Source organism: Sus scrofa, chromosome 4, assembly GCF_054392235.1.
Source record: "Sus scrofa isolate SSC_HxYL_T2T_F1_AM1 chromosome 4, Sscrofa_HxYL_maternal_Yorkshire_Landrace_v2.0, whole genome shotgun sequence".
In the NCBI taxonomy this organism is placed as follows: Eukaryota; Metazoa; Chordata; class Mammalia; order Artiodactyla; family Suidae; genus Sus; species Sus scrofa.
The window spans coordinates 92,737,873-92,764,310 of NC_139386.1; the positions used below are offsets into that span (position 1 = coordinate 92,737,873).

A 26,438-nucleotide genomic window follows, 5' to 3' on the forward strand; every position below is an offset into this window, starting at 1 on the left:
TGCAACGATGCGGATGAATCTTAAAGATATACTAAGTGAAATAAGCCAGACACAGGATGGCAAATACAGTATGATTCCACACAGATGAAGTTTTGAGTAATCAAAATCATAGAAACAGAAAATGTAAAGATGGTGGCCAAGGGCTGGGGGAAGAGGGTGGGAGAATTAGCATGTAATCGATACAGAGTATCAGTTTTGCAAGATAACATTTTAGAGTGATCTTTTACCCAATCATGTAAATAGACTTCAAACCACTGAGTTATACACTTTTAAACAGTTAAATATATGATGTGTTATCAGCCACTGGGGAGAAAAAAAAAATCTTTGAAAGCACACTAAAAAAAAAAAAAAAAAAGGAAAAAGATGCCAAAGATAGATAATATAAACTTTAAAAGAAAATCTGTACGGTGAGAGAACCAGTGAGAAATAGGCAGAGGAAAAGAGGAAAAACATCAGTCAAATCAACGGATGATATATTTAGCTCAGAGTCAACACCCTGGGTGTGGTCCTGGGGCAGGCACAGGAATCCATACACCTGCTGCAGCCCCAACTCAGAAGGTGAATCTGGCCCCCCTCAGGCGGGTCCCTCACTCTTGAGTCCTTCCCTCTCTGTGAAACAGAGGCCATCTGCACTGCTATACCCACTGTCCTGTACAGGGCTCCAGAGAGGACTGGGGGGAAACTGACGTCTAGAGGGCCTGGTGAGGCATGACATGTTTCACAGACCTAAGGCCCCGTGATCCTCATGGTAACTGCATCTCTCAGAGAGGAGAAGAGCCGCTGCTCTGTGAATCCAGGAACCAAACTCCGCTATGTCCTATCTGACGTTAGCCTGTCAACGTTCAACACAAAAGGACAAAGTCAGGAACAGTCCTTTACCCAGAAATCCCATGCCCTAGTTCTTGACAACTGTAATTACCGCCTAAACAGCTTTTGAAAGGGAGAGAAGAAAAGAAAATAGCAGCCTGAACCAAGCAGTGAATTGGGGGGTTCAGGGTAAAACACACACTCAGAGTTCTTATTGGTGGCCAGACTAAACAAATGACTGGACAGCCAGACCAAACAGCTTTCTGGCCAATTAATTTCTCCCTCTAACTTAATGAGCTGCTCATTAAGCACTGGAAGCAGGTCATAAGGAACAGAGCCACTGGCACATGGCCATCAGGCTGACAGGTGATGAGGGAAAAGGAGACAGAGGCCCTACTCCAGCCCCAAAGCGCTCCAGATCCCAAGCATGGCCAGCCCCACCACACACCCTGATCCTCCGTTGCTTTGAGGCGATGTTTTCCTATACTTCTGCTCCTTCTACAAAGTTCTATTTCTGACACTGAATGCCCCCCTGTGCAAGTTCCACGCCCCAGCCTTTAGGTTGTCCAGCTGGGGTCATCACCCAAATTAGAAAAGTGTGAATCCCGCTCCAACTCCTGACACCAGTTTGATCTAGAATTAATTACTGAGCACTCCAGACTTCCGTTTTCTCATCTACAAAATGTTAACAATAATACCCTCACCTCAGCTAGAGTAGTTGCAAACAATAAATAACATGATACCAATATAGATTTCCTGTTGTGGCGCAGTGGAAACGAATCCAACTAGGAACCATGAGGTTGCAGGTTTGACCCCTGGCCTCGCTCAGTGGGTTAAGGATCCAGCATTGCCGTGAGCTATGGTGTAGGTCACCAGTGTAGCTCAGATCTGGCGTTGCTGTGGCTGTGGTGTAGGCTGGCAGCTACAGCTCCAATTCGACCCCTAGCCTGGGAACCCCATGTGCCACAGGTATGGCCCCAAAAAGACAACAAAAAAAAAAAAAAGAAAGAAAAAGAAACCATTTTATCAATATGAAAGGGCCTAATAAAGCACCTATCACATAGTAAATGCTGAATAGCAGCTCCTATGATTAATAGCTGCTATTATTAATAAAGATATGTCTAATAATGACAGTGATATTAGCAACAACATATTCCCTGTCTTAGTCAAGTATGAATTAGAAAGTGACTTTTTTGGTAGAAACCCCAAGGACAGGCCAGCTCCAGGTCCAGTCCTTATCACAGCAGCAATGGTGACAACTGTGGTGAGAGCAGCAACCCATTCAAGGGCAACAGCCCAGCTGAGGCCCTGGTGCTTTCTCTCCGAGTGGGAAGGTGAGGAAGAGAAGAGGCCTGGGAGTACTGAATGCCAGGCCTGAAGCCAAAGGGGCGATGCATTTTGCATGTCTTCCCAAGACCAAGTGGAGAGCTGCAATCAGGCCCCATGCCTACCATGTCTAGACTCCTGTGACTGAGTCTAACTTTAATCTAGAAAATGAGGGTAACATGACCCCCCACTTCACAGCTGGTTACATTAAATGAACTCACATGAAAGTGCTTTGAAGTGAATCATTCCTATGTCCATGAAAAAGAGTATTGTTGTATTTAATACTAGTTTCAACAAATTCAACTTAACAATAAAGAACGCTGAAGGACTGGGAAGGCCAAAGCAATGAAAAGATTATTTTATTACACTGATGAACTGCTTAGAGAAACAAAAGCAAACATACTAATTTTCTTCCCCAAATTGCTGCCACCGAATTGAGATTTCTGTTGCTCAGATGAATTGACTGAAAGTAAAATTAGCAAAAAGAAACATGAAGCTCCCAACAACTGCTATATGTTTTCCCCTGAGGTGAGTAGATTCTTCTAGAAGACAAAGAGACCAAACCAAGCTGCATCCAGGATGACCAATCCAGCCACCTCCAACACCAATTCTCTCCAAAAGTCATGACAACTCATTTGACCAATCCCAACCCCACCTCTGAAATGCACAAATCTAACTTCTTGTTTCATAACAGAGCACATGGGCAAATTCCTGCACCGTGATCAGAAGACAACTTAATTTTTATTTAATCGCTGTTCTACATACCAGACTCAGAAAGCAATGGGTTGGAAAGTTGACCAAACTCTTGAAGAGTATCTGAAACGGTGGAGGAAAATGCACACACATCTAGAACCTAAAGCAACCAACTAAAGAAATTTTGCTCAAATTCCACATTTGTTCTTAGAAATGTAAGTAAATCTTCATGTGCCACAAAATGCTTTTACTTTTTAAATGCTTTAAGCCAATTATCAGCTAATTCCTAAACCTTTTCCCTAAAATCCTTGGATAAAAACAGATACTTCACCAAGTCTCTCTCACATCCTCAAGGGTAACATGTGTCTCAGCTTGAGAAGCAGCAGGTCACAAGACAGGGAGGGTGGTAGCCCTCCAACCGTCATATCCGTTTTAACCTTGATCAACCACCTAACTCAGAATTGCTTCCCTGGACAGTGTAAGGAGATGGGTCTGGAGTTCGCAAAGGATGCAGCTATCCATGTCGGCATCTCCAGTACCTTCCAAAAGGGTAAGCAGGTAGGATGCTGGAGTTCCAGCTCACACAGCCCCACCTCCAGTCACTCACCCGGATCCTGCGCATGGCAGCCACGATCTCCACTCTGCTGTTGGGCCTCGGCACATCCAGGCTTCCTACATACTGTGGGGAAGAAGCAAACATTCGTTGAGAATAGGGATGGCAAGTGTCACTAATGGACTATTATGCTAGAAAGACCTTTCGAGGTCAGCCAGTTCATCTTTGCATTTTATGGATGAGGAAATTAAGAGCCAAAAGGATGCTGTGTTTAGAAACTACTTCTAACTTTATAAAAAGCAAAACAAGAAGGAGTTTAATGGCTCAGTGGTTAATGAATCTGACTAGGAACCTCGAGGTTGTGGGTTCGATGCCTGGCCTCACTCAGTGGTTAAGGATCCAGCGTTGCCGTGAGCTGTGGTGTAGGTCACAGATGCGGCTCAGATCTGGCATTGCTGTGGCTCTGGTGTAGACTGGTGACTTCAGCTCTGATTAGACCCTCAGCATGGGAACCTCCATATGCCATGGGTACGGCCCTAGAAAAGACAAAAAATAAAATAAAATAAGCAAAACAAGAGACAGCTTCCTTTTTCATCTTGTTCTTAGAGATGCAGCCAAGCACTATGTTTAAACAAGCAGGTTTCTGAACCAGAAAGACTTGGGCAGGAAGAATCTCCCACCACTACCTTTTGTGGCAAGTAGTTATTTTGTCTTTGTCTCAGTTTCCTCATCTGGAAAATGGGATTTTGGTAAAGATTAAATGAAATAAGGGATAAATCTCCTAGAGAAATAGGCTTTGCACATATTAAAGCAGCCCCAAAGAATAAAAAAAGAATACATAATTCTTTTTTAATTAATGGAACTTCACTAAGTAAGCCCTGGATGTTATTGAGACCTCACACATGAGTAATTTCCGAAATGGAGGAAAGGAATAAACTGGTTAGGTATTAAAACTTTTAACCTGATTAGACTTTTTAGTTATTTTCAAAACCAAATGACCTGTACGTTGTTTAATATATGAATAATTTCTTGCTGGATACTATTTCAAATAATGCAGAAATATACAGAGCAAAAGAATAAAGTGCCCCACTGTCCAACGTACATCACTTTTTGTATATTGATGGACATATATATTCATAGACAGGGAAATGTCTCTTATGTAAAAAGGTTCACACTACTTACATTGTTCTGCAACCCGATTTTTTTTTTCTTTTTTTTTGGCTTTTTTGCCATTTCTAGGGCCGCTCCCGCAGCATATGGAGGTTCCCAGGCTAGGGGTCGAATCGGAGCTGTAGCCACTGGCCTACGCCAGAGCCACACCAACGCGGGATCCGAGCCGCGTCTGCAACCTACACCACAGCTCACGGCAACGCCGGATCCTTAACCCACTGAGCAAGGCCAGGGATCGAACCCGCAACCTTACGGTTCCTAGTCAGATTTGTTAACCACTGCGCCACGACGGGAACTCCCTGATTTTTTGAATTTAAGTTTAACTTGGACATCTTTCGCCACAAACCACTTCATCTATACACCTTCGAGATCATCCAAAGCCCTTAAGGCTGCATTCCTACAAGTGGGATGGCTGGATACAATTTATAGATAATTTCTAGATATCATTACTTAGCAGGATGAAACAAGCAAAGAGGACAACCCAACACTTATTAAGCACATACTATTGGAGTTCCTTCAAAGACCCCATCCCATTCCACACTGACCAACTGGGATTTGCCTTCTCTTTTTACACAAACATTATATAAAATAGCCCAGGGGATAGCCTAGAAATTAACAGCCCCAGGGTAATTTAAAAGTCTACCCAACCAAAGATTGCATTAACTGAAGATAAGAGCAAGAGAGTCATTTCTGCAGGAAACATATTTCCTGTGGTTTCAGGAACAGAAGGTTCTTCATAAAATTGGGAACTAAGGCTGGCCCCAGTGAGGAGGTTTTCAAAAACAAAATACTGGGAAAGGATTTCCCCTATGATCGATCCAGTCAGTTTGTGCAATGCACTGAAGACGGCGATTCCAAGCAGCCCATAGTAAGCAGGGAGCACACTGCAATCCGGACCCAATGGACAGCCTCACCACAGCCAAGTAAACAGCCCCCTCAACCAAAGGCTCTAAGCATACTGTCAGTTTAACCATGGCTGGCATTTCTCCCCTCTGAGCTCTGCTGAGGCCCCACAGTCTGTCAGCATGTCAGTGACCCACACAGCCAGGAATGACGCAAGGCCTGGTTTGTGACTGACCAACTTCGAAGTACCACCCCCAGCCGGGGGCAGTTTCCATGCTCCCTCTCCCAAATGCTGCACGCCTGATGGCTCCTGCCCTGAACTCTGAGCAGTCAGCACTGATCTAGCAATCACGCCTTCAGGGTTTGTGTTCCCTCTGCCACCACATGAGAGCCAGGACCTCGAGTCCGAGCAAGGTCACCTGTGACAGGTGAACCTGGGGGACTGTACGGTCCTCCCACACTGACCCCTGTGACCCCAGGCAAGGGCTTGCTACTCGGTAACATCCACAAGTGGGCCCAAATGCAAATACCCAGAGGGGACCTATCCCCATCCCTCCTCAGGAAGGGGTGCTGCTAAACTGGGTCTCCCAAAGCAGTCAGGGTACAGAGAGAATGGAAGCAACACAGAGAGAGCAGAGAGGTGGCTTCCTAGCTTTGGACAAGGCTTCCTAACAAGGGAGCAGCATTCTGCACATGAAGGCGCTCATGTAAGGACACCTAACATATTCACCCTATCAGTGTCCCCTGCACGCCATCAGCCAAGCTGGTATTGTGCACGCATGCACCACACACCTACATGCACACATGCTCACACACTTCACACGTCATACAAGTCACTCCCCTCCCGCATACACACTCATCTCACACACCCCACACAAAGCATGCACACAGTCATCCCACACTAACACATCCCACTCATATTCACACCACACACTCACTCATCTTCCTTCCCATCATGTGATAAAATCCAAATCTGAGAATGAGTCTGGAGCAGTCTATCATCTCGACCAGAGCTGTACCTGAAGGTTATTCAAGGAAATCAAAAGGAAGCTTGGAAGTTTTTGATGTGGCTCAGTGGGTTAAGAACCCGACTAGTATCCATGCGGATGTGGGTTCAATCCCTGGCCTTGCTCAGTATGTTAAGGATCTGACATTGCTCTGAGCTGTGGCCTAGGTCACATACACTGCTCAGATCCTGTGTTATGGCTGAGGTGTAGGCCCGTAATGGCAGCTCCAATTCAACCCTTAGCCTGGGAATTTCCATACGCTGTAGGTGAGGACCTAACCACTAAAAAGGAAACACAAAGGAGGGTTCAAAAGCTAAATATCCACACTAACCATCAATCAAAAAGCAAAGCCACAGAGAAGCCAGGGAGGGGTCAGAAAGCCCACCCCTCAGGGTAAAACTATAGGGTATGATAAGTGATTACTGCCATTGTGTACCTGTCTAACCTCACAACAAAAAGAGTAGCTCGATAACTCACCATCAGCAGCTCCACAACTAACTTCAGTCCATCCTGAGGCTCCATTTAGGGCAAAGTTTAAGACACAGCCTGAGACCAGACCCACCTTCCAGGTGCTTCTTCCAACCATTCCACTTCAATGGTTAAGCTCATCATCATTTCCCTGGCAAACTGAACCTAGCGCCAGCACCTCCAAGATTGGAAAACTGGCTCCCAGGCCTGATCCTCATCCACCTGCTTAACTAACAACCTTCAGACACCCAGGCTTCTGTCACCTTCTACAGGAATGGGTCAAAACTAATGCCCTGCCTTCAGTCAAAGGCTGACACAGGATGAACATGTTATCATTCAGACATGGCACCCCCTTCATCTGCCTCTTTTGCAGGACACTGGGATCCAGGGGGCTCCTGGGACAACAGAGGTGGGTTGACTCAAGATCTGGGAATCAGAGGAATAATTTCCAGAATGGGAACTCCTGCTTTCTTCCCCTCTACCCTCCAGGTCATGCTCCTCCCTTTGCCTTTCTCATTATGATTAACAGCCCCCAGTCCATCCATCAAGTACTCAAGCCTGCAACCAGGGAGTCATCCCTGAATGTGCCTCTCCCTTAGCCATCAGAGCTAATCGGCAACCTGACCTATCAATCCTCTCTCTTCCACCTTTCCAGAGATGCTTCCACTACCTGATCCCAGAAAACCTTTCTCTCTCCCCTAATCTACACAAAGACCTCCTCACTGGTTTCTCGACTGTCCCCACCCTGGCCCCCTCCAAACCACTCTTCCCTAGGCTATCAGTGATCTCTTTCAAATACAAATCAGATTGTGGTACCTCTCTGGCTTAGGAACCCTCTGCTTGCTTCCAACTGCTCTAAAGACGACCAAACCCTCGGCCTGGCCGACACAGCCCACATGATGCAGTTTCTTCTTGCACTCCTGGCCTCTGCATTATTCAGATGGTCCTCAAACACATCAAATCTTCTCACATCCTCTTCCCTGTGTAAGGATGCTCTTCTTCTAACCACTTCTCTCCCCAATCCCATGGATCTGTACCGCCACTTTGAGCTCCTTTTGCTGACCTCTAGGGAAGGTGAGGTGCTTATATGACTGAATCCCATAACTCCCTACAGTTCTTTTATAGCATGTGGCTAGGTACATGTTTTATTCATACTGGTTGACCATGCCTAGTTGAGGTCCAGGCACATAGGAGGTACTCAAAACATACCTGACTAGCATATCCAAGGATGAACCCAAGTGCTCATGGGAGAATCTCTACTCTGAGAAGGGGCAGACAAAGAGGCCTCAAGCCCTAGAGCCTGCCTGGTGTTCCAGCATCACAGGCATCAGCCTGCTTTTTCCAGTCAACCATCCCACTCCATTGTGATTCCATAAACTTTCCTGACTTTTACCCAGTATCTGAAATGGACCTAAGCCAGAAGTTCTTATTGTAGCACAAGCAATTCCTGGCTTATCCAACCTTTCTGTTGGTGGATTTTTAATCACCTGGCACTTGGTAAGACTTAGGACTTCTGTGTCTGTCTTCTAGGAATCCCTACTATGAAATGCCACAGAGCCTCTATTCAGAATATCTACCAGAGAGCTTAAAGGGGGAATAAGGTAAAGAAATTTTAAAATATCAGAGCCTGCTTCTTTTTTATTACCATCTAGAAAGAAAAAAAAAAAAACTAGAAGGCAGATGTAAATTACACTGAGTAAGCAAGAGAGGAGATCATCTGTGTCCGTTCTATCTGTGGCTACATCTTCCAGACAAGCAGGAGTTAACTGCAAATAAGGTTAACCAAAGGACTTCCGATATTCGCTCTAAGTTTCCGGACAACCTCAGTCTTGGTGGTAAATTAATACCTCATGAAGTTGGGGGGTTTTGGAGGGTTTTTTGTTTTGGTTTTTTCATTTTCTTATTTCCACCCTATTTTCTGGAGATGAACCTCTAAAGACAGTGATAAACTAAACTGTAGTGTTTCCTGGTTACACGAATCCCAACACTCAAAGCAGCAAGACTTAACAGCTTAACACAGTCATGAATACCCTCGCCACCCAACAACTTGTTAGGCTTTCTGCCCTCACCCTCCTCAGGGGGCTCCCTTTATTTACAAGGTTTCTGTCACGTGCGTCCAGAGACCAGGGCAAAGCTCATGCATGAATCAAAAAGAAATGCATCAGATGATTCAGCTTGTGATAATGATGAAGAAATGAGTATCCTCAGACTAGGCCTCCAATAAACTCTGGACAAGTTATTTAAAAAAATAATAACTGCTTAAAATGTACAAAGAATGAACTATGGATACATATAAACCATGGACATTACTTAATAATAATTTATCAATATTTGGCTCATCAATTGTAACAAATGCACTACCACAAATCAACCCCAGATTCCAGGGCACACACTAGTGCAAGATGTTAATCATAGGGGAACGTGAGGGGGGGTGAGGGGGTATATGGGCACTATGTCCTTGCTACTCAATTTTCTGTAACCCTAAAACCTCTCTGAAAAACAAAGTCCATTAACTGAAATAATAAAAATAACTTTGAAGGCACTGGAGAGAGACCAAAAGCAGGCAGAGACTGGAATCTACCCTTCAGGAGAGGACTGCACTAGGTAAGACCTGGTTTGCACAGTTCTGCCCAACAGCACAATCGCCCAAGTGCAACACAGGCTGGCTGGAACTTGGGCCAAAATGCTCATTCAGATGGCCTGGGGAGATGGTCCCCAGAAACTGGAATAGCCAGAGAAGCCTGAAAGTGAGCAGGAATCCCTGGCAGAAAGGGAGATCCCAAATCATGTATAAACCCCACCCAGGTCTTCAGTAACCCCCAAACTGCACACGTGCGTGAGACTCTGAGAAGTCCAGCAGACGGTGGCAGCTGCTCGGCTCAGGAGGTAGATTTAGGATTCAAGATCAGTCACGTCAACTCTTTAAGAACAAAAATATACTCTTCAGAGAGCAGGATCTCATGTCATGGCACAATTAGAACCTCACTGACTGGCTAATGCAGGCAAGGCCCGGGGAAAGACCACAGCGTCACACTCTCCTGGGGTAAATGGACAGGGCCTTCATAAATGGGCACAATGTAAAGGTCCTGGGATCTTGGGATTCCCAGCTCACATCTTCTCTCTGGAAACTTCTCAGTTCCACAGCCTCAGCCCAAAGCATTTCCAAATGAGGTTCAAGAAGACAACCCTCTTATTACAGAGGTGGACAACGCAACCCAAAGCAGTCAGCAGATGGCAGAAGAGGGGCGTGTTCTCCTCCCTCCTGGACCCTTCTTGCTGCCTGCATCCTTATCAAAGCTCTCCCTTCAGGTCCCAAACCTGGCTTGGCTTCCATTCCGTCACCCTGCCTACCTTCTCAAACCCTTCAGGTCTTCCGGCCACACTGTGTCCTCTCTCAGAAAATACACACGAGCAGTAGGAAATCTGATATTCTGCTTATATCTAGAATTTACCACCTGTGATGTGCCCATCTGAGTTAGTTCCTTAACCAATCCTCTGTCCTGATACCTGCTAAAACCTTGGTATCATAGGAGCAAGCAATTTCAAACCCAGAAGAAACCTTAGGAATCATGTCCAAGGTTATGTCGCAAAAGAAAGATTAAGGAAGAACATATGAAAAGCATTTAGCACAGCTGGGTATCCTGCCAGCGCTTAATAAATGTTCGCCATTATGATTCCATCTAAAGTTACTCTTTCTCAGACTGCCTTGTTTCCTTCCCAGTATTTAACACAGTGATTTGCACTTAGGGGTTTGCCTCATTTGCATGGTCACTATCTGCCCTCCCCAACAGATGGAAGCTCCCTGAGGTCTGGGACCTTGCCCTCATATTCCTGCATTTCCAGTCCTTAGAACAGGGCCTGCCTGGCAGAGTAAGACTCAAGTTATCTACTGAATGAGTGAGAGGCAACTGCCACCCACAGAAGTTCCATGACTTGCCCAAGGACACAGTTCAGGGCAGAACTGGAGTCAAAAATCCCATTCTCCCCACTCCAAGCCAGCACAACTGCTCCAGTTCTTCCTGGCCTGCAGAAACTGCTCTTGGTGCACAGCTGAGCGTCCTGCTGAGCGGGATTATGAATGTGACCTGGGTGAAAGTTCTCGCCTCATTTAGCATGAAACAAAGCAGCATTAACTGCAGCGGCAGCAGTGGCCCCAGATTCCAGGGCACACACTCAGCCAATGACCTTCTACTAAATGCTCTGGGGGGAGGGGATGAAAAAGAGAAAAGTGGCCTCGAGGGTTCCCCACTCCCCACTTCTGAAGTCTGCTCTCCAGGTGCAGAGGTGAGCAGAACAGGGAACGGGAACCTAGAAGTTTTACTGGGGTCCTTACCCCCGCCTGCAACAAGACAGAGGCCTCAGTGCAGGTTTTCCTCTCCCCTCTTCTCTCCCGAACCGCCCCAACACTCACACACCAGAAAAGCTTCCAAAATGCTTGAAATGCAGCTGCACACCACATCTTTATTTATTTGTAGTCTAAGAGGAATGAGGCACTTATATTTCTTCCTCTCTCTTCCAGCCCATCTGAAAAAGGAAGTACTATTTGAAGGCCATCTGATGTAACTGTGTCACTATTGATCAGGGGCTCAGCGGGGGCCGATGAATGTGCCAGAGATCACAGCAGAATCCTTCCTGCTCCTCAACATTAAGGGGCTGGGTGCAAAATAAATAATTGTGGTGACTTGTCTTTATGCAGCTAATGCCCTGCGATTCTCTAAAACACACAGAGGGTAAGACCGAACCATCCAATGTGCCCACGGAGAGGCTGCCTCTTTGGGTTCTTTTAGTCTCCATAAGCAAAAGCTTAGATGGATTGGCTTGATTATTTTTCTTATTATGAAGCCTCTGACTGATACAGCAAAGAGGAAAGAAAAAAGCAGTTAGGACAGAAAGCCTGTTCAGGTCTTCCAACTATTAGCTCTTGAATGAAAGCCTTTAGCTCGGCAGTTAAGATCTCTGGGTTGCATTAGATGCAAGTGTGGAGCAGAGGCTACTAGGGCTACATTCTGATCAGGGAGCGTTTTCCACCCCACTCACTCACCTGGGATGCTTACGTGGCAGCAGGTTATTTGCCTTAGGAAAAAAAAGGAAAAGGGGGAAGCCCAAGGCATGGTGAGAGGCAAAGAGAAACACTGACGTTCCATGATGATGAAATCATCTCCAGTAAAGCCACCAGGTAAGCCAGGAATGGAGCAATCAACACGGAACATGATGAAATCATAGGAAGGTCAGACCCAACTGCAGTGCTTAATTGGCCTTAAAGGTCATTTGACCTAACACTTCAATTTACAGAAGGAAAACCTGAGGCTCAAAGAGAACAGGATATAGTTTGTCAGTGGCAGAATCAGAACCAAAGTGGGTTTCCCTACCCTGCACTGACGCACCAAAATTACAGTAGGAAATAAGCAGTCCGGGCGAACATACGCCAGTGCTCCAACAAGGCCTGGTTCACAACATTAAACTCAAATTGAGCTGGACAAGGAAGCCTGTGTGCAGATACCAGAATGATTAAGGGGTCAAAAACAAACCAATGAAAAATTGCAGGGAATGAAGATTTGTAGAAAAAGGGAGATCATCGCTGATTCACTGAATGCTTTTGGGGATGGGACTGAAGATGTTCATTATGAAAATGGAGCAGTGACACTGAAGGAAGGAAAAAATTACTCCACTATTGGAGAGGACCAGGAAACTGAAGAAGCACAGTGATGAGAAGACCTCAGGATGACATTAGAGAGGGGCCTCCCAGCACCAACACTCTATACCTGCTAAATTCTAAGTATTTCAACTCTCCGAGCCTGATTCATCCACAGGCTATATAGCTAGTATCTGTACTGCCTCTAAGTCAAGGCTGTCACAAGAAACAAAATTAGATAATGAAGGTCAAAGTAAAGTTTTTAAAATATCATATAAAAAGATGATGTTCTTTATATCAAACCTCTTGCTTTGTAGGCCAACAAGACTTGAAGATGCCAAATTTGTCACTTTACAATAATGCCCTCTTGGATTCTCTTAGACTAACAATTGTGCATAAAACAAGGTGATCCAAAATGGAAGGGAGGGAGCTCCACTTGTGGCTCAGTGGGTTAAGAACTCCACATAGTGTCTGTGAGGATGCAGGTTCAATCCCTGACCTTGCTCAGTGGGTTAAGGATCTGGCATTGCCACAAGCTGCTGTGTAGGTGCAGATGCAGCTCAGATCTGGCTGTGCCATGACTGTGACGTAAGCTTCAGCTGCAGCTCCAATTCAACCCCTAGCCTGGGAACGTCCATATGCTGCAGGTGCAGCCATTTAAAAAAAAGGGAATGGAGTTAAGGGGAGGATGAAAGTGAGAATTCAACCCAAACAGGCAGAGGCTCAAATAGGAGGGAAGGGATGAAGGGCCTGATCAGAGAGTGTCACCAGTAACCAAACCACACAGACATGGAGAGACTCCCCACCACCATGACCAGCACCCCCAGCAGGAATGGCTCCCTATGACACTGCTCACAGAACCTCACAAGATAGGCTCAGTTTGAGGTAAATACCTTGTCACACACTTCCCTTCAGATGATAATCTGACCAGAAAAACCTTCCTGGAGTTGGGGATACAGACTCTCAAGTACAATGGTCTTTTATCAATGAAAGAAAGCCCACAACCAAGTAAAATTTTCAGATAACTGGCATGCACCCCTATTAAATCACCAACTTTTTCTCTTCTCTCTTTTCTCTTTCTTGACTAAAAATTGTCCTAAAATATATTATACTCTTCCCTAAGAATTGAGACTCTGAATTAGAATCAAATGTATTTCTTCAAGATTCATAATAACCATTATATACATCAATTAATATAAGCTAGTATCAGCAATGACTCCTTGAGAAATGTCTCCAGGTTACTACTCTGCATTTTGAGCCTTTGAGGCTGATTTTTTGGGATTTTTCTAAAGCTTTCTACTCTGTTAGCAGCAAGAATGGTAATAATATGCCATATATGCTTCCGCCTTTAACAACCGTCACCAAATCCTCAAGTACAAACAACTACTAGCAAGACAAATCTAACAACATATAAAAAGGATTATACACAATGACCAAGTAGAATTTATCCCAAGAATGCAAGACTGGCTCAGCATATGAAAAATCAATTAATGTACTATACCATATTAATAGAATAAAAAGACAAAGATCATATGATCTTCCTAAGAGACACAAAGTAACAAAAAAGCAATATTCTTTCATGATGAAAACACTCAACAAATTACCAGTGGAAGAGAACTTCCTCAACCTAATAAAAAGCATCTACAAAAATCCAGGCCAACATCATATTAAAAATAAAGGACTGAATGCTTTTTCTCTAAGATCAGGACCAAGTCAAAGATGTTCACACTCATCAACACTTCAATTCAACATTGATCTCCAAGTCCTAGCCAGTGAAATTAGGTAAGAAAAGAAACAAAAGGCATCCAGACTGAAAAAAGCAGTAGCAAAACTATCTCTATTCACAGACAACATGATCTTTCTATAGAAAATCCTAAAGAACATACACACGCCCTTATTAGAACCAATTTCTGAATGGGTTCAAAAGTTAAGGAAACAATTCTATTCACAACAGCACATTGTAGTATTCAAAAAGAGTAAAATGGGAGTTCCCGTTGTGGCGCAGTGGTTAACGAATCCGACTAGGAACCATGAGGTTGCGGGTTCGGTCCCTGCCCTTGCTCAGTGGGTTAACGATCCGGCGTTGCCGTGAGCTGTGGTGTAGGTTGCAGACGCGGCTCAGATCCCGCGTTGCTGTGGCTCTGGTGTAGGCCGGCGGCTACAGCTCCAATTCGACCCCTAGCCTGGGAACCTCCAAATGCCGAGGGAGCGGCCCTAGAAATGGCAAAAAGACCAAAAAAAAAAAAAAAAAAAAAAAGAGTAAAATGCATAGGAATAAATTTGAGATGTACACTGAAAATTACAAATCTTAATTGAAAGAAATTTAAGACAACATAAATTAATAGACTTCCTACGTTCGTTGTTCAGACTTAATACTGTTAAGATGGCAATATTTCCCCCAATTGATCTACAAGTTCAGTTTGATCTGTTAAAAATCTATAAACTATTTTTACTACCAGCACTTCTGATATCAAATGGGTGGGTTTTTCCCACCACAGAATTCTCCACTTCTGCAACACCAACTGGGTATCCTATAAGCTAACTCATTTCTGACACTAACTACCCAGAGTTAGCACAGACTGCATTTAAAGGCTCCATCCCACAAGACTGCCCTTCCACCTCAGATGCTAATCACAGGTCTGAGGCCTCCCATACTTTGGACCCATCAGCCAAAAATTACAGGTTCCTATGACCCCTCTCAGGTTTGATAATTTGCTATAATTTCCCAGAACTCTGGGAAACACCTCACTTACTAGTACTGAATCATTAGAAAAAACACAAATGAACAGCCAGGTGAAGAGATGCACAGGGCAAAGTACGTGGGAAGGAGAATAGAGTTCTGGAGAGCCTCTGGGCACATCGCCCTCCCAGTGCCAACCTGGAACCTCCCCAAACCCCACTGTTGAGGACTTTCATGGAGATTCTATTATATAGACACAATTGATTCAGTCACTGGCCATTGAGATTGGACGGAAACTCCAGCCCCTCTCTTCTCCCCAGCAGATACACAAATGGCCAATAAGAACTTGAAAAGATGTTCAACCATTACTCATCAGGGAAATACAAATCAAAACCACAATGATATACTTCATATCTAGTAGAATAGCTAAAATTTTTTAAAAAGACACAATAGCAAGTACTGACAAGGATGTGAAGAAACGGGAATCTTCATATTCTGTGGTAGGAAATAGTGCAGCCACTTTGGAAAAGCTTGACAGATCCTCAAAAAGTTAAACAGAGTTAAGGTATAAACCAGAAATTCCATTGCCAGGTTTATGCCCAAGAGCAAGGAAGACATTTGGCTACGCAAAACTTAAACATGAATGTTTGTGTCAGTACTATGTGTGATAGCCAAAAAATGGAAACAATGCAAATGTACACCCATGGATGAATGGAAAAAGAAAATGTGGCATATCCATACAACATTATTTGACAATAAAAAGGAATGAAGTGCTGATACATACTACAATATGGATGAACTTTGAAAACATCAAGCTAAATCAAAGAAGCTGGAACATAAAAGGCTACATATTAATTATACAATTCTATTTATAGAAGATGTCCAGAATAGGAAATCAATACAAATAGGAAGTGGGTTAGTGATTGCCAGGTATTGGGAAAATGACCACTAATGGTACAAGTTTTCCTTTAGAGAGGCTGAAAATGTTCTGCAATCAGATACATAGTGGTCACACAACTATGTGAATATACTAAAAACCACTGAACTGTACATACTTATTAGGTGAATTTTACAGTATGTGTATTATATCTCAATAAAGCTGTTATTTAAAAAACAACACAATAACTCTCCTCCCTCTGGTTTGCTTGTGGACAAGAAAGTATAACCGCAACCAAATTGGATTCTGAGCACTCTCCTTCAACATAAGGCTATGAAATTCAGCATCCATTCTGGCTGCTCAAATCTCTCTGCTGGGCCTTTCTGTATTGCTGCTTGTCATCAAGATTCTTGTGTTCACCAAATAAATAACCCTTGGGAGAAAACTGAGCTATACCTATACTGAATTTTAGTTCTAGTTCTAAAAGATATATTTCTCTCCCACCCAGAAAATGATTTTTTTCTATATTGTAAAAAACTCCCATTTACAATTCCTGTATTTTCTATATTGTATTAGCAATCCCATTTCATATTCCTACTCTCCAATGCAGTAAAGTTGAACAGAAGCTCACAAAATAAATTTCTGTATCAGGAGTTCCCGTCGTGGCGCAGTGGTTAACGAATCTGACTAGGAACCATGAGGTAGTGGGTTAACGATCCGGCATTGCCGTGAGCTGTGGTGTAGGTTGCAGACGCGGCTCGGATCCCGCGTTGCTGTGGCTCTGGCGTAGGCCGGTGGCTACAGCTCCGATTCAACCCCTAGCCTGGGAACCTCCATATGCCACGGGAGCGGCCCAAGAAATAGCAACAACAACAACAACAAAAGACAAAAAGACAAAAAAAAAAAATTTCAGAATCATACTGAAGCATCTAGAGCAGAGTGCAAACACCATGCCATTTCCGTGACTGCCTGGGTAAACCGGGCTCACTTGGGTGACCCCAAAATACAAACAGTACCAAACTTCCAGGCAGGAATATATTTTTAAGGCACACCAAGAAAAAAAGGTAAAATAACACATTATACATTTTCTAACTTAAAAATTCCAATATTTTTTAAAAGGGAAAAACAAATGAACAAGTTGTGTTACGGTGAGATTAAGGAAGTAGAATTTCAGGGTTCGAAGGGACAGTAAACATAGATCACACTGTCTGACACCCCAACCCCTCCACACACATCTGAAAGTTTAATCGCTTCTATACATCCCTGCCAAGGCATTAACCAGCCTTTGCTTAAATACCACCACTGATGATGAGATTACTACCTCAGACAACAGCTCTCCCCCATGGCAAGCTAAAACTGCCCTCCATAAAGATTCAGACTCTACTCTCAAACATGTAAAGATATTTCTCATCACCCTGGCACCCACGGGCCTTCTGTTCTATACCTTATAGCTCTTCACAATTTTAGAGTTCAAAGCCTTATTATGGATAAGGCTTCACTATTCTCAAAAAGGTGGCCTGGGAGTTCCTGTTGTGGCTCAGGGGGTTAAGAACACAAGTAGTATCCATGAGGATGTGCGTTCAACCCTTAGCCTCACTCAGGGGGTTAAGGATCTGGCACAGCCGCAAGATGTGGCATAGATCACAGATGTGGCTCAGATCCTGCGTTGCTGTGCCTGTGGTGTAGGCTGGCAGCTGCAGCTCTGATTCAACCCCTAGTCTAGGGACTTCCATATGCCACAGGTGCAACCCTAAAAAAACAGGGGGAAAAAAAGGTGTCCCAGGTGCTACCAGCTCTGCTAAGCTTTACCATGCATGTCCTCTGACAGGCTAAGACATAAAGAAAAGACGGTTTAAAAAGAGGGTAAGTTTCAAAGAAATAAGGTACATGAGCAGGAGAAGAGCGAGAGCAAGAGAAAAGCTAAAGAGCTGCTCATGAGGCCAGACCAACAGGCTGAGCTTTCACCTTGATGGCAATTAAACCCTGAGCAGCAACAGGTTCAAGAACTCCATGTAGAGCCATGAGTCAATCTACCCTTGACTCAGCCACTAGGCTGAACTGCTATCTAGCCCGTGTATAACAGAAAATAAATACCGGTTCCTTTGGCCCACACAACAGCTGAAAAAAATAATATGATGCACTTCATATCTTGGAAGGAGGAAATTCTGAACAGTGATCGCTATGACATTTAATAAGATCTGCGGAAGCAAAGTTTGTCTCTAGTGACCTTTCACCTCTCACACGTGGTCCCATTCCTCATCTTTTCAGGTACACTGTTTCTAGTCCTCCTCCCAGTGTAGTACTAATCCTCTGGGCAATTTCTTTCCCTGCCTCCACTCCTTCCCCACCAAAACTTCCCTGTCCTATGTTCTAAGTCCCTCATCTCCATCCATTTCCCACACAACTAACTAGACAAACTAGGACAACACTGAGAGCCAATGTCCTAATTTACTACCCCAGCCAGATGACACACTCATACCTTATGAGCATCACAAAAACTAAATATCCTCAAAGGCTCTTCACTATCCAGAGTTTCTAGCACTGAGTATCCGATTGGTAGAGTGAATATGTGAGGACAGAGATGCCTTTTAGCTATAGCTTCAAGTCACAACATAGAAGCTTCCATCTATTCTGTGCCATGGTCCTGCACAGAGAATCACAGAGGCTGGGATTAAAGACTCTTACAGGTGTTGTGAAGTATAGAATAAAGAACTTGGGCTTTAAAGTTAGATCTGGATTGAAGTCTGAGCTTCATTTCTTCTTCTATAAAATGGGCAACAGACTACCCCCCTTACAGAACCATCATAAAGACTACATGAGATAAGCATATAAATAAAGTGCTGGGCACTTATATCTTCTTTCAGCTCCTTGTCCAGGTTAGTCCTCCCGGTTACACCTGGTTTCACTTATCAGAGTTGTGCGTTTAGAATTGTTTGCTTCTTTTATGAACTATGTCTCCTTTAACTAGACTGCAGTAACTAGATGTCATGGAGTTGTCACCACTGTATCTTCAACCCCTAGTTCAATGTCTCGCACATCAAACAAAAATAAACAGATAGTAGCTTTTCCTGTTGTTAAGAATCTCCCTTAAGATGTTATCTGGTTCTTTACCTACCTTCAGGCAGTCCCAGACTGCTGAGCCTCCATCTTATTACCCAACTTCCCATTGTGATCCACCCAGCAGTTCTCATAGCTGAGTGGTTAATCATCACCACCACCTCAAAACAGCAAATACTTCTGCAATGATTTTTTGGCTATATGGTCATCTAGGTGAGCTATAGGAAGCAGGAAGTCTGAGGAATCCAAAGTCACAGCAACAACTCCTCTCACCAAAAGGTGGAGGGAAAGAGGGTATGAAAAGCCACAAGGCTAATCGAAGAACTCCAGTCAAAGAGAAGAGTCTACAAGGCTACCCAGGGAAAGGAGGCAGAAAAGAGAGGTACACATGGACTGTAAAGACAGTTTCCCCGAGAGAAGAAATGATGCAAAAGCAAGACTTTAGCCCTGGAAGGTAACCCCAAAGTCTTTCAGTCCCACCTTTTGTTTGAGTCCAACAAGGCAGGAGACTGCTGTCCAATGATCAATTGTTTGCTCAAGGTCACCCAGGTAGTTACAAAGTCCAAATAAGACTATGACCCAGGTGTCCTGGCCTCCAAGCCAACACTCTAAAATAACACTATGATAGAAGCAGGTGAGAAGTCTCAATCCCAGTTCTGCCACTTTTAAGCAGGGCTATGAATTTCAGCCAGCTGGTCAACCTCCCTGCACCTCTTCTTCATCTGTGAAATGGAACCCTTCAGGGTTATCACAGAAATTAAATCAAACCTTGTAGGAAAAGCATATAGTATCTCACCAGAGCTCTATTTCTTTATGGAAAAAAAGCACAGAGTACTTTTATTTGCTAAAGATCAGGGAGGCAAGAAGAAAAGAGGCTGTAAAGGGAAAAAATGATAGCAAGGAATAAACAAGCTCCATTCTAATAAAGAAGTAGGTTTGGAAATTATTTCTGAAGGACTTTAAATGAATACAAGTGCAGAGTTAGGGAGAAGGAAGTGGTCCAGGGCATGGGCAGAAGAGGTTGCAAATGCAAGCAAAGTTCTTCTTTGGGACATGGAGAAATGCTTTAGAAAACAAAAGTAAGACTGTACCACACCTGACCTAAAAGGTGAACCTCAAAGCACACTGCTTATGTGCCATCCTGAGATGCCAACGAAGCACAGCATAGGTTCAGATTTGCCTGCAAATTTTTTTCTTCAAGGAGAAATGTATATTTTAATAAAGATTTTTGTGAAGAGGAAAAGATTCAGCTTACCTACTACAGAGCTAAACAAATTGTTTAGATGTTGCTGTCAGATGTCCATCTCATCCTTGGAGCTCTTCGAGGTTTGGAGAGAACTAGGGAGAGGAGGAGGCCAAAAGCCAGGATGGGCTGAGAGGCAGCCACTGGGGCACAGGGAAATGGTGCATTCTGAACCAGTGCCCTCATCCACAAAGGAGCCTCCTGCCAGATGCTCACCCATCAAGAGGCACACGGTTCCTAGGGTACAGAAAAAGGGGCAAGGGTGGCAGGGGTGAAAGTCAACCAGGAACCCCAGCCATCTTGGTTTGCCTGGGGCTGTCCTGGTTTTAGCACCGCAAGTTCCACATCCTGCACAAACCCCCATCCTAGCTGTTTGCAATTTCCCCTCCCCTCCACCCCGGTTTCACTAGCCAGATGGTGAAACACTCCTGACCTACCAAGGGTACTACAGGTGCTAGCTGCCTTGCCAGCTAAGTACACAACCTCTCTTAAAGAAGGGCCTACTTAATGCCTCCAATCAGGTAAAGCTATAGAAAAGGAAGGTTGAAATAGGTGCTGAGAGAAGACGACGAGTCCCTTGGGATGTCTCCCAGGCAGACAGGATGCCAAACCTCAGGCCCCATCTTGCCAGAGTTAAAAGGATGCCCTCTGAAAAGTGACGTTCAGCCATGCCAGCTCCTCCATTATTCCTCTGTCATCCGCCCAGGATGGATGGGGAGGAGCCAGGGCTGGGGAGGGGAATAGGCAAATAAAAATACTACTCAAGGGCATAATAATGATTAATAAACACATATTAATACCAATGTATTTATGTACAAATTTCAAGAACGATCCCCACTCCCCCCACTCATTACCACAAAGTCTTATCTTCTAGGGCCACTCTTCCTACATTTACAAAACCAAACCAAAGGAAAACCACGTACCCCATCATCACCATTGCCCCACTGCCCAAGAGGAGACACTAACCTCTCTGGGCTGCAGCCTTCCTAAACATGAGCAAGAATACCTGTCCTTCCTATCCTTGTAGAGTGCTGGTGAGACTCAAAGAAGTGACCACTGTGAATGTATATTGAAAAAGTATGAAGCCCTACAAGAGTGATGGGTGACAGTGTTATAATACAGGGGTGATGTTGGCACCAGGTCCCTGCCCACTATAGGGAGCAAGAGGTACAGTCAGAGGCATAAGAAGGGAGCTGAACCAAGCCAAAGCACCAGACCTTCTGGGCTGTGGACCACAGACTCTTCCGAACCTTGCTATAGCCCTACCTGCTCCCAGGATACAGAGCTATGTGCTCAGCTTAGGGACTGTCTTTGGACAGTACCTCTCCTCTCCCCTGGAAAGGAAGAGACTATTCTCAAGATGCCATGACCCAACACTGCCACTGCAGAGCATCACTGGGCTGCTAGTGCTGTTGGTTTCCTTAGGGACAGCTCAGAAGCAGGCTGGTGGAGTAGAAAGGGTCTGAATTTCAACATTGCCACATATTGACTGTGGGAGGGCGTCTCAGGAGAGTTACTCACCCTCACTGAGTCTCAATTTCCTCCTCTCAAAAGTGGAGATAATACCTAAGTGGATGATTTGGTGAGAAAATTAAGATAACATGTAAAGCAAACAGAGTGCAGCTCACTCAATGGAAGCTCTTCTGCGAAGAGCCCGGACATGCTGGAGATGCCATGGCCTCCCATCTCTCCTTGGCTTACTGCCCAGCTGCCCCACCAGAGTCAGCCCAAGGGTGCTGGTTATGAAGAATGTCCTGAGGGAATGCAGGAGGATTTGCTGACTGGCTCTCATGGGCACCACCAGTCTATTCAGCTGATATTTGTCCTTCCTGAATAACACAGAGTCTTGACCACAGGTTCTACGATTTGATGAAATGTGGCAGAATCCCTACACCAATATCCATGTTCTCTTCACCTTACTAAAAACACAGTTTGGTGACATTTTTCAACCTCCCTTGTGAGATCCTATGAGTTCTGGCCAAGGAAATGTGAACAGAAGTGACATTCACCACCCCAAGCCTGATGATTAAAAAGGACTCCCACAGGAAATCCCTGCTGTCTTTTTCATCCTCAGATGAACAGAGGACAACTGAGACCCTAGAGAAGGCCAGAATGACATGATGGAAAGAACCTGGGTCCCCAAACAACTGCATGTAACAAAGCCCCCTCCCCCACACAGGACTGTGAAGTCTGAAATACACACCGACATAAGTCGTTGAGATTTTGGTGTGTGGCAGCCAGCCTCGAGGATGGCCCTCAATGACTCTCCTCTCCTGGTATTCACACCCCTGTGTAGTTCCCACTAAGTGTGAACAGGCTGACTCAAGTAACCAGTAAGACGTTGTGACTGGGCGTGACTTCCGTAGTTGGGTTTTAAAGACATTACAGCTTCCACCTCTCTCTCTCAGTTCACTTGCTCTAGGGGAAGCTAACTTCCATGTTGTGAAGACAGCCAAACAGCTCCATGGGCAGGTCCACAAGGCAAGGAACCAATGCCTCCTGCCAAGAGCCAGCTCCAATCTGCCAGCCGTACAAGTGAGTCATCCTGGAATTAGATGCTCCAGCCTAGTCACATCTTCAAATGACAACCGCCCAGCCAACATCTTGACTGCACTCTCCTAAGACACTTGGATCAAGAACCACCAGCTAAGCGGCTTCTAAAAACTTGACCCACAGAAACTATGTGATATAATTAATGATTATGGCTGTTTTAAGCTGCTAAATTTTGAGGTAACTGGCTACTAATACACCGAGTATATTTGTTCTATTAACTAGAGTTATTTACCAAATCAATACATTGCATGGCCAAAGAAAACTCAAAGGAGTTGTCCATTGCATTCTGTTCCCTCAGGTTACATGCAGCATTTGATGTGAGAAACAGATACTGGTTCCACTGGCCACACCAGGACTCCCCACTTACACATTTATATATATTCCCTCTCTCACAGACACATATATATATATGCTTAGACACATGCTCCAGGCCAATCCACAGCTGTTGGGACTTTCCTTCAGGTGTTCTATCTGTGGATTCATAGACAGGGAGGAAGCTGAGGGACCCTAAGGGAAGGCGCAATCTGTGTGTATATATATAACAGAGACAGAATTATGTGTTGCATATGCATATGCTAAGACACAGGAGAGATGCTGAGCAACCACAGAGGGAGAAGGCACGGGTTTTTGATTAATCGGACAGCAGAATGGGGGCAGGCAACTGAACAAGCAGAGAAATGGAGTCAGAAATAAAGCCAAAAAAAAAAAAAAAAAGGTGATTAACAAATCTGACTAGCATCCATGAGAATGCACGTTTGACCCCTGGCCTCACACAGTGGGTTAAGGATTCCGTGTTGTCAGGAGCCATGGTGTAGCTCAAAGGTGTAGCTCAAAGATGCAGCTGAGATCCTGTGTGGCTGTGGCATAGGCCCATTCGACCCCTAGCCTGGAACATCTATATGCCATGGGTGCAGCCCTAAAAAGCAGAAAGAAAAAGAAAGGAAGGAAGGAAAGAAGGAAGGGCAAGCAAGCAGAGAAAGGGCAAGAAAAGGTCCTCATACATAGACTTTTAAAAAGAAAACAGAGCTATCTGCTTTACCTCTAATGCTTCTTGAGTCACCCAACCGCCTTGGCTTTAAAGCAAAAAATAGTTAGCAACATACTGTGTTGCTTCCAGACAGCACTCTTAGAAACTATGGTGATGGGTACCATTAAATCAGATCAATAGACAGAAAAGCATCCAGAGGCACACGCCAATCCAAATCTAGTTAAACTGCATGCAAACGGAAAATCAATAGCACTGCAGAAGTGCAGAGGGACAAATGGCTCAGGGTAGCAGGAATGGCCCAGAATTTGAATGGACTTATCAATGTAGCTGAGGGGCTGAAACTGACCAAGGGGAGGTACACAGATAGACAATGTCGGGAGTGGCACTGCTGCAGGAGACTGTGTAAAGTGCAAATCATGCCATGACTCCTGATCTGTGGCAGAGCATTTATCAGTGACCAAGTGAAAGAAGCAAAGGAAGAAGAACTCCAGCCTCTCAGCTCCCTCCTCTATTACCAAAACCAAGGCCAGTGAGGACTGAAGGCAGGACAGAGATTCAGAGGTCAAGTTTCAAGTTGTTCAGAATCTCAGAATCCTCGTGCCCAAGGCCAAGACACTTTCACCTGCATCACTGATTGCTTCGCAGCAGCCCAGAACTCTGCACTGCGACCTGCACTCTGGTTGGCCCAACATGATCTGCCTCTTCCTAAAGTCCCAGGATGCAGTACTCATCCCAGGAAGGCCGAGAGGAACTTTTGCCTGCTCAAAGGCAGCTCCCTTCATGCTATGCCAGCTGAGAAGCAACTGAAGGAAAAAAAGAAAAAACACATAAAAACAAGCCTCCTCCTGTGGTTCTTCCTAACAGCTTGTCTCCTTGACCTTTGGCAAGTCACCTGACTTCAAATGTCTCACCTGTAAAAGGTAAGAAATAACCATTTACTGACCTCTGCAACATGGAAGCAAAGAAACATAAATGAAAAGCAGTGGAAAAATGAGAGAGCAACCCCAGAGTATCACCAGGAAGACAGAATCTGAGCTTCTAATTTGACATTTTCATTTCGAAAACTGCTGTTGGTTCTGTCTTTCAGTAGGCGGTTGGCTCTGTCTTCCAGTAGGCTGGAGCAATTTATAAGACTGAAGACAAATAAGGAAAAGGGCACTGTCTTGCATTTGTATTCAGCCCAGTCCTGGGTACACAGTAGGTATTCAAAGAATGAGAAGAGGGTAGATAAAAATAAGGGCAAGGGGGTGGGGTAGGGGATCATGTGCCCAGATTTCAATAATTAATACTTAGTCAAATCAATACCATAAATCTTAAAAACATTAATTGAAGGGTTTCCCCTCTGCTTAGCTTTGGGCATGTCATTTTCCCACCCTCAAATCCCCTCTCTTCTCCCTTATACTTCTTCAAATTCCACCCACCTTCAAGATACAGCTCAAATCTCATTTTCTTCCCTATGCAGTATTCCCTAACCACTCCAGCCCATGGCACTATCTCTCTTCTCTGAAGATCTGTAGCATTTGTTGAAACCATTTGCATAGTAGTACTTCTGTGGTTTTAATATTTTTCACTTGGTCATAAAACAGAGCTTTCACTGGACTCCCACAATCTTAGGATCCCAGATCATATTATGTACCTAAATCACATCTCCTACAATACTTAACACCAGTCACATACACAGACAAAACGGTTTGAAGATTTAGAGTTCCTGCTTCAAGAGAGAGTCAATTTATGACAGCCCATTTCCTAGACAAAGTTAAGAGGCGCGGACCTATCAAATGACATGTAGTCCACTAAGTTCAATTAGGACGAGGCCTGTGGTGTACTAGAAAGCAAGTCTGCCTGCTTGCCCCTGTTGGTCTTGAAATTCAGCACCCTCCCTGAGTTTCCACCGAGGTCAGAAGTGTCCCAGTCACCCTCAGGCTTGAAGGCAGATCCCCAGATGGTGACAGTAATTGCCAAGTTACAAAGTCAACCTGGGTCTGCCACCTCCCTGCACAGACCTGGCGGTCCCTTTGGGAGATGCAGCGAGCTTCCGCGTCTCAGAATCCAAAGTAAATGCCAGCTCTGCAGACAGAACAGGTGTCCCCATCACGATCATATCAACAAATTCAGGACATTTGTACCAACTGTTCCTGTCCTCCAGTACTGGAAATCTTCCAGGACGAGAAAGAAATTCATCTTCCCACAATTCGAAGAGCCTGTCTTTTCCCCCCCTTGCGATGTATGAAAAGTCAAATGCCTCCGCAGATACTCAGCATGCACACTGTCCTTGAGGAGCTTTCAGCCCGTCGTGACCTAGCCTGTCCTTCCATCCGTCAGCAGCCATTACCACTGAGGACATAAATACTAAAAGACATGACATGTGTCCCCTAAGAATTAATAGTACCCACGAAAGAGAGACATGTGCTTTAACAACGTGCTAAGATCACTGCCATGATGAGGTTATAGCTAGAGAACACAGAACACAATAGAAGCACAGAAGGACAAACACCTAAGTTGACTGGATGCAGGTCAGAGGTCTTCACAGAAGAGACAGAA

At 44.6% G+C, this 26,438-nt stretch overlaps 1 protein-coding gene across 1 annotated transcript in view; it reads right to left on the minus strand.

Annotated features, from left to right (window-relative positions):
- NOS1AP (nitric oxide synthase 1 adaptor protein) overlaps positions 1 to 26,438 on the minus strand; it is a 315,689-nt gene that overhangs the window by 229,929 nt on the left and 59,322 nt on the right. The window contains 1 exon segment of the mRNA NM_001435327.1: positions 3,434 to 3,505. Coding sequence (NP_001422256.1) covers positions 3,434 to 3,505 — 72 coding nt within the window.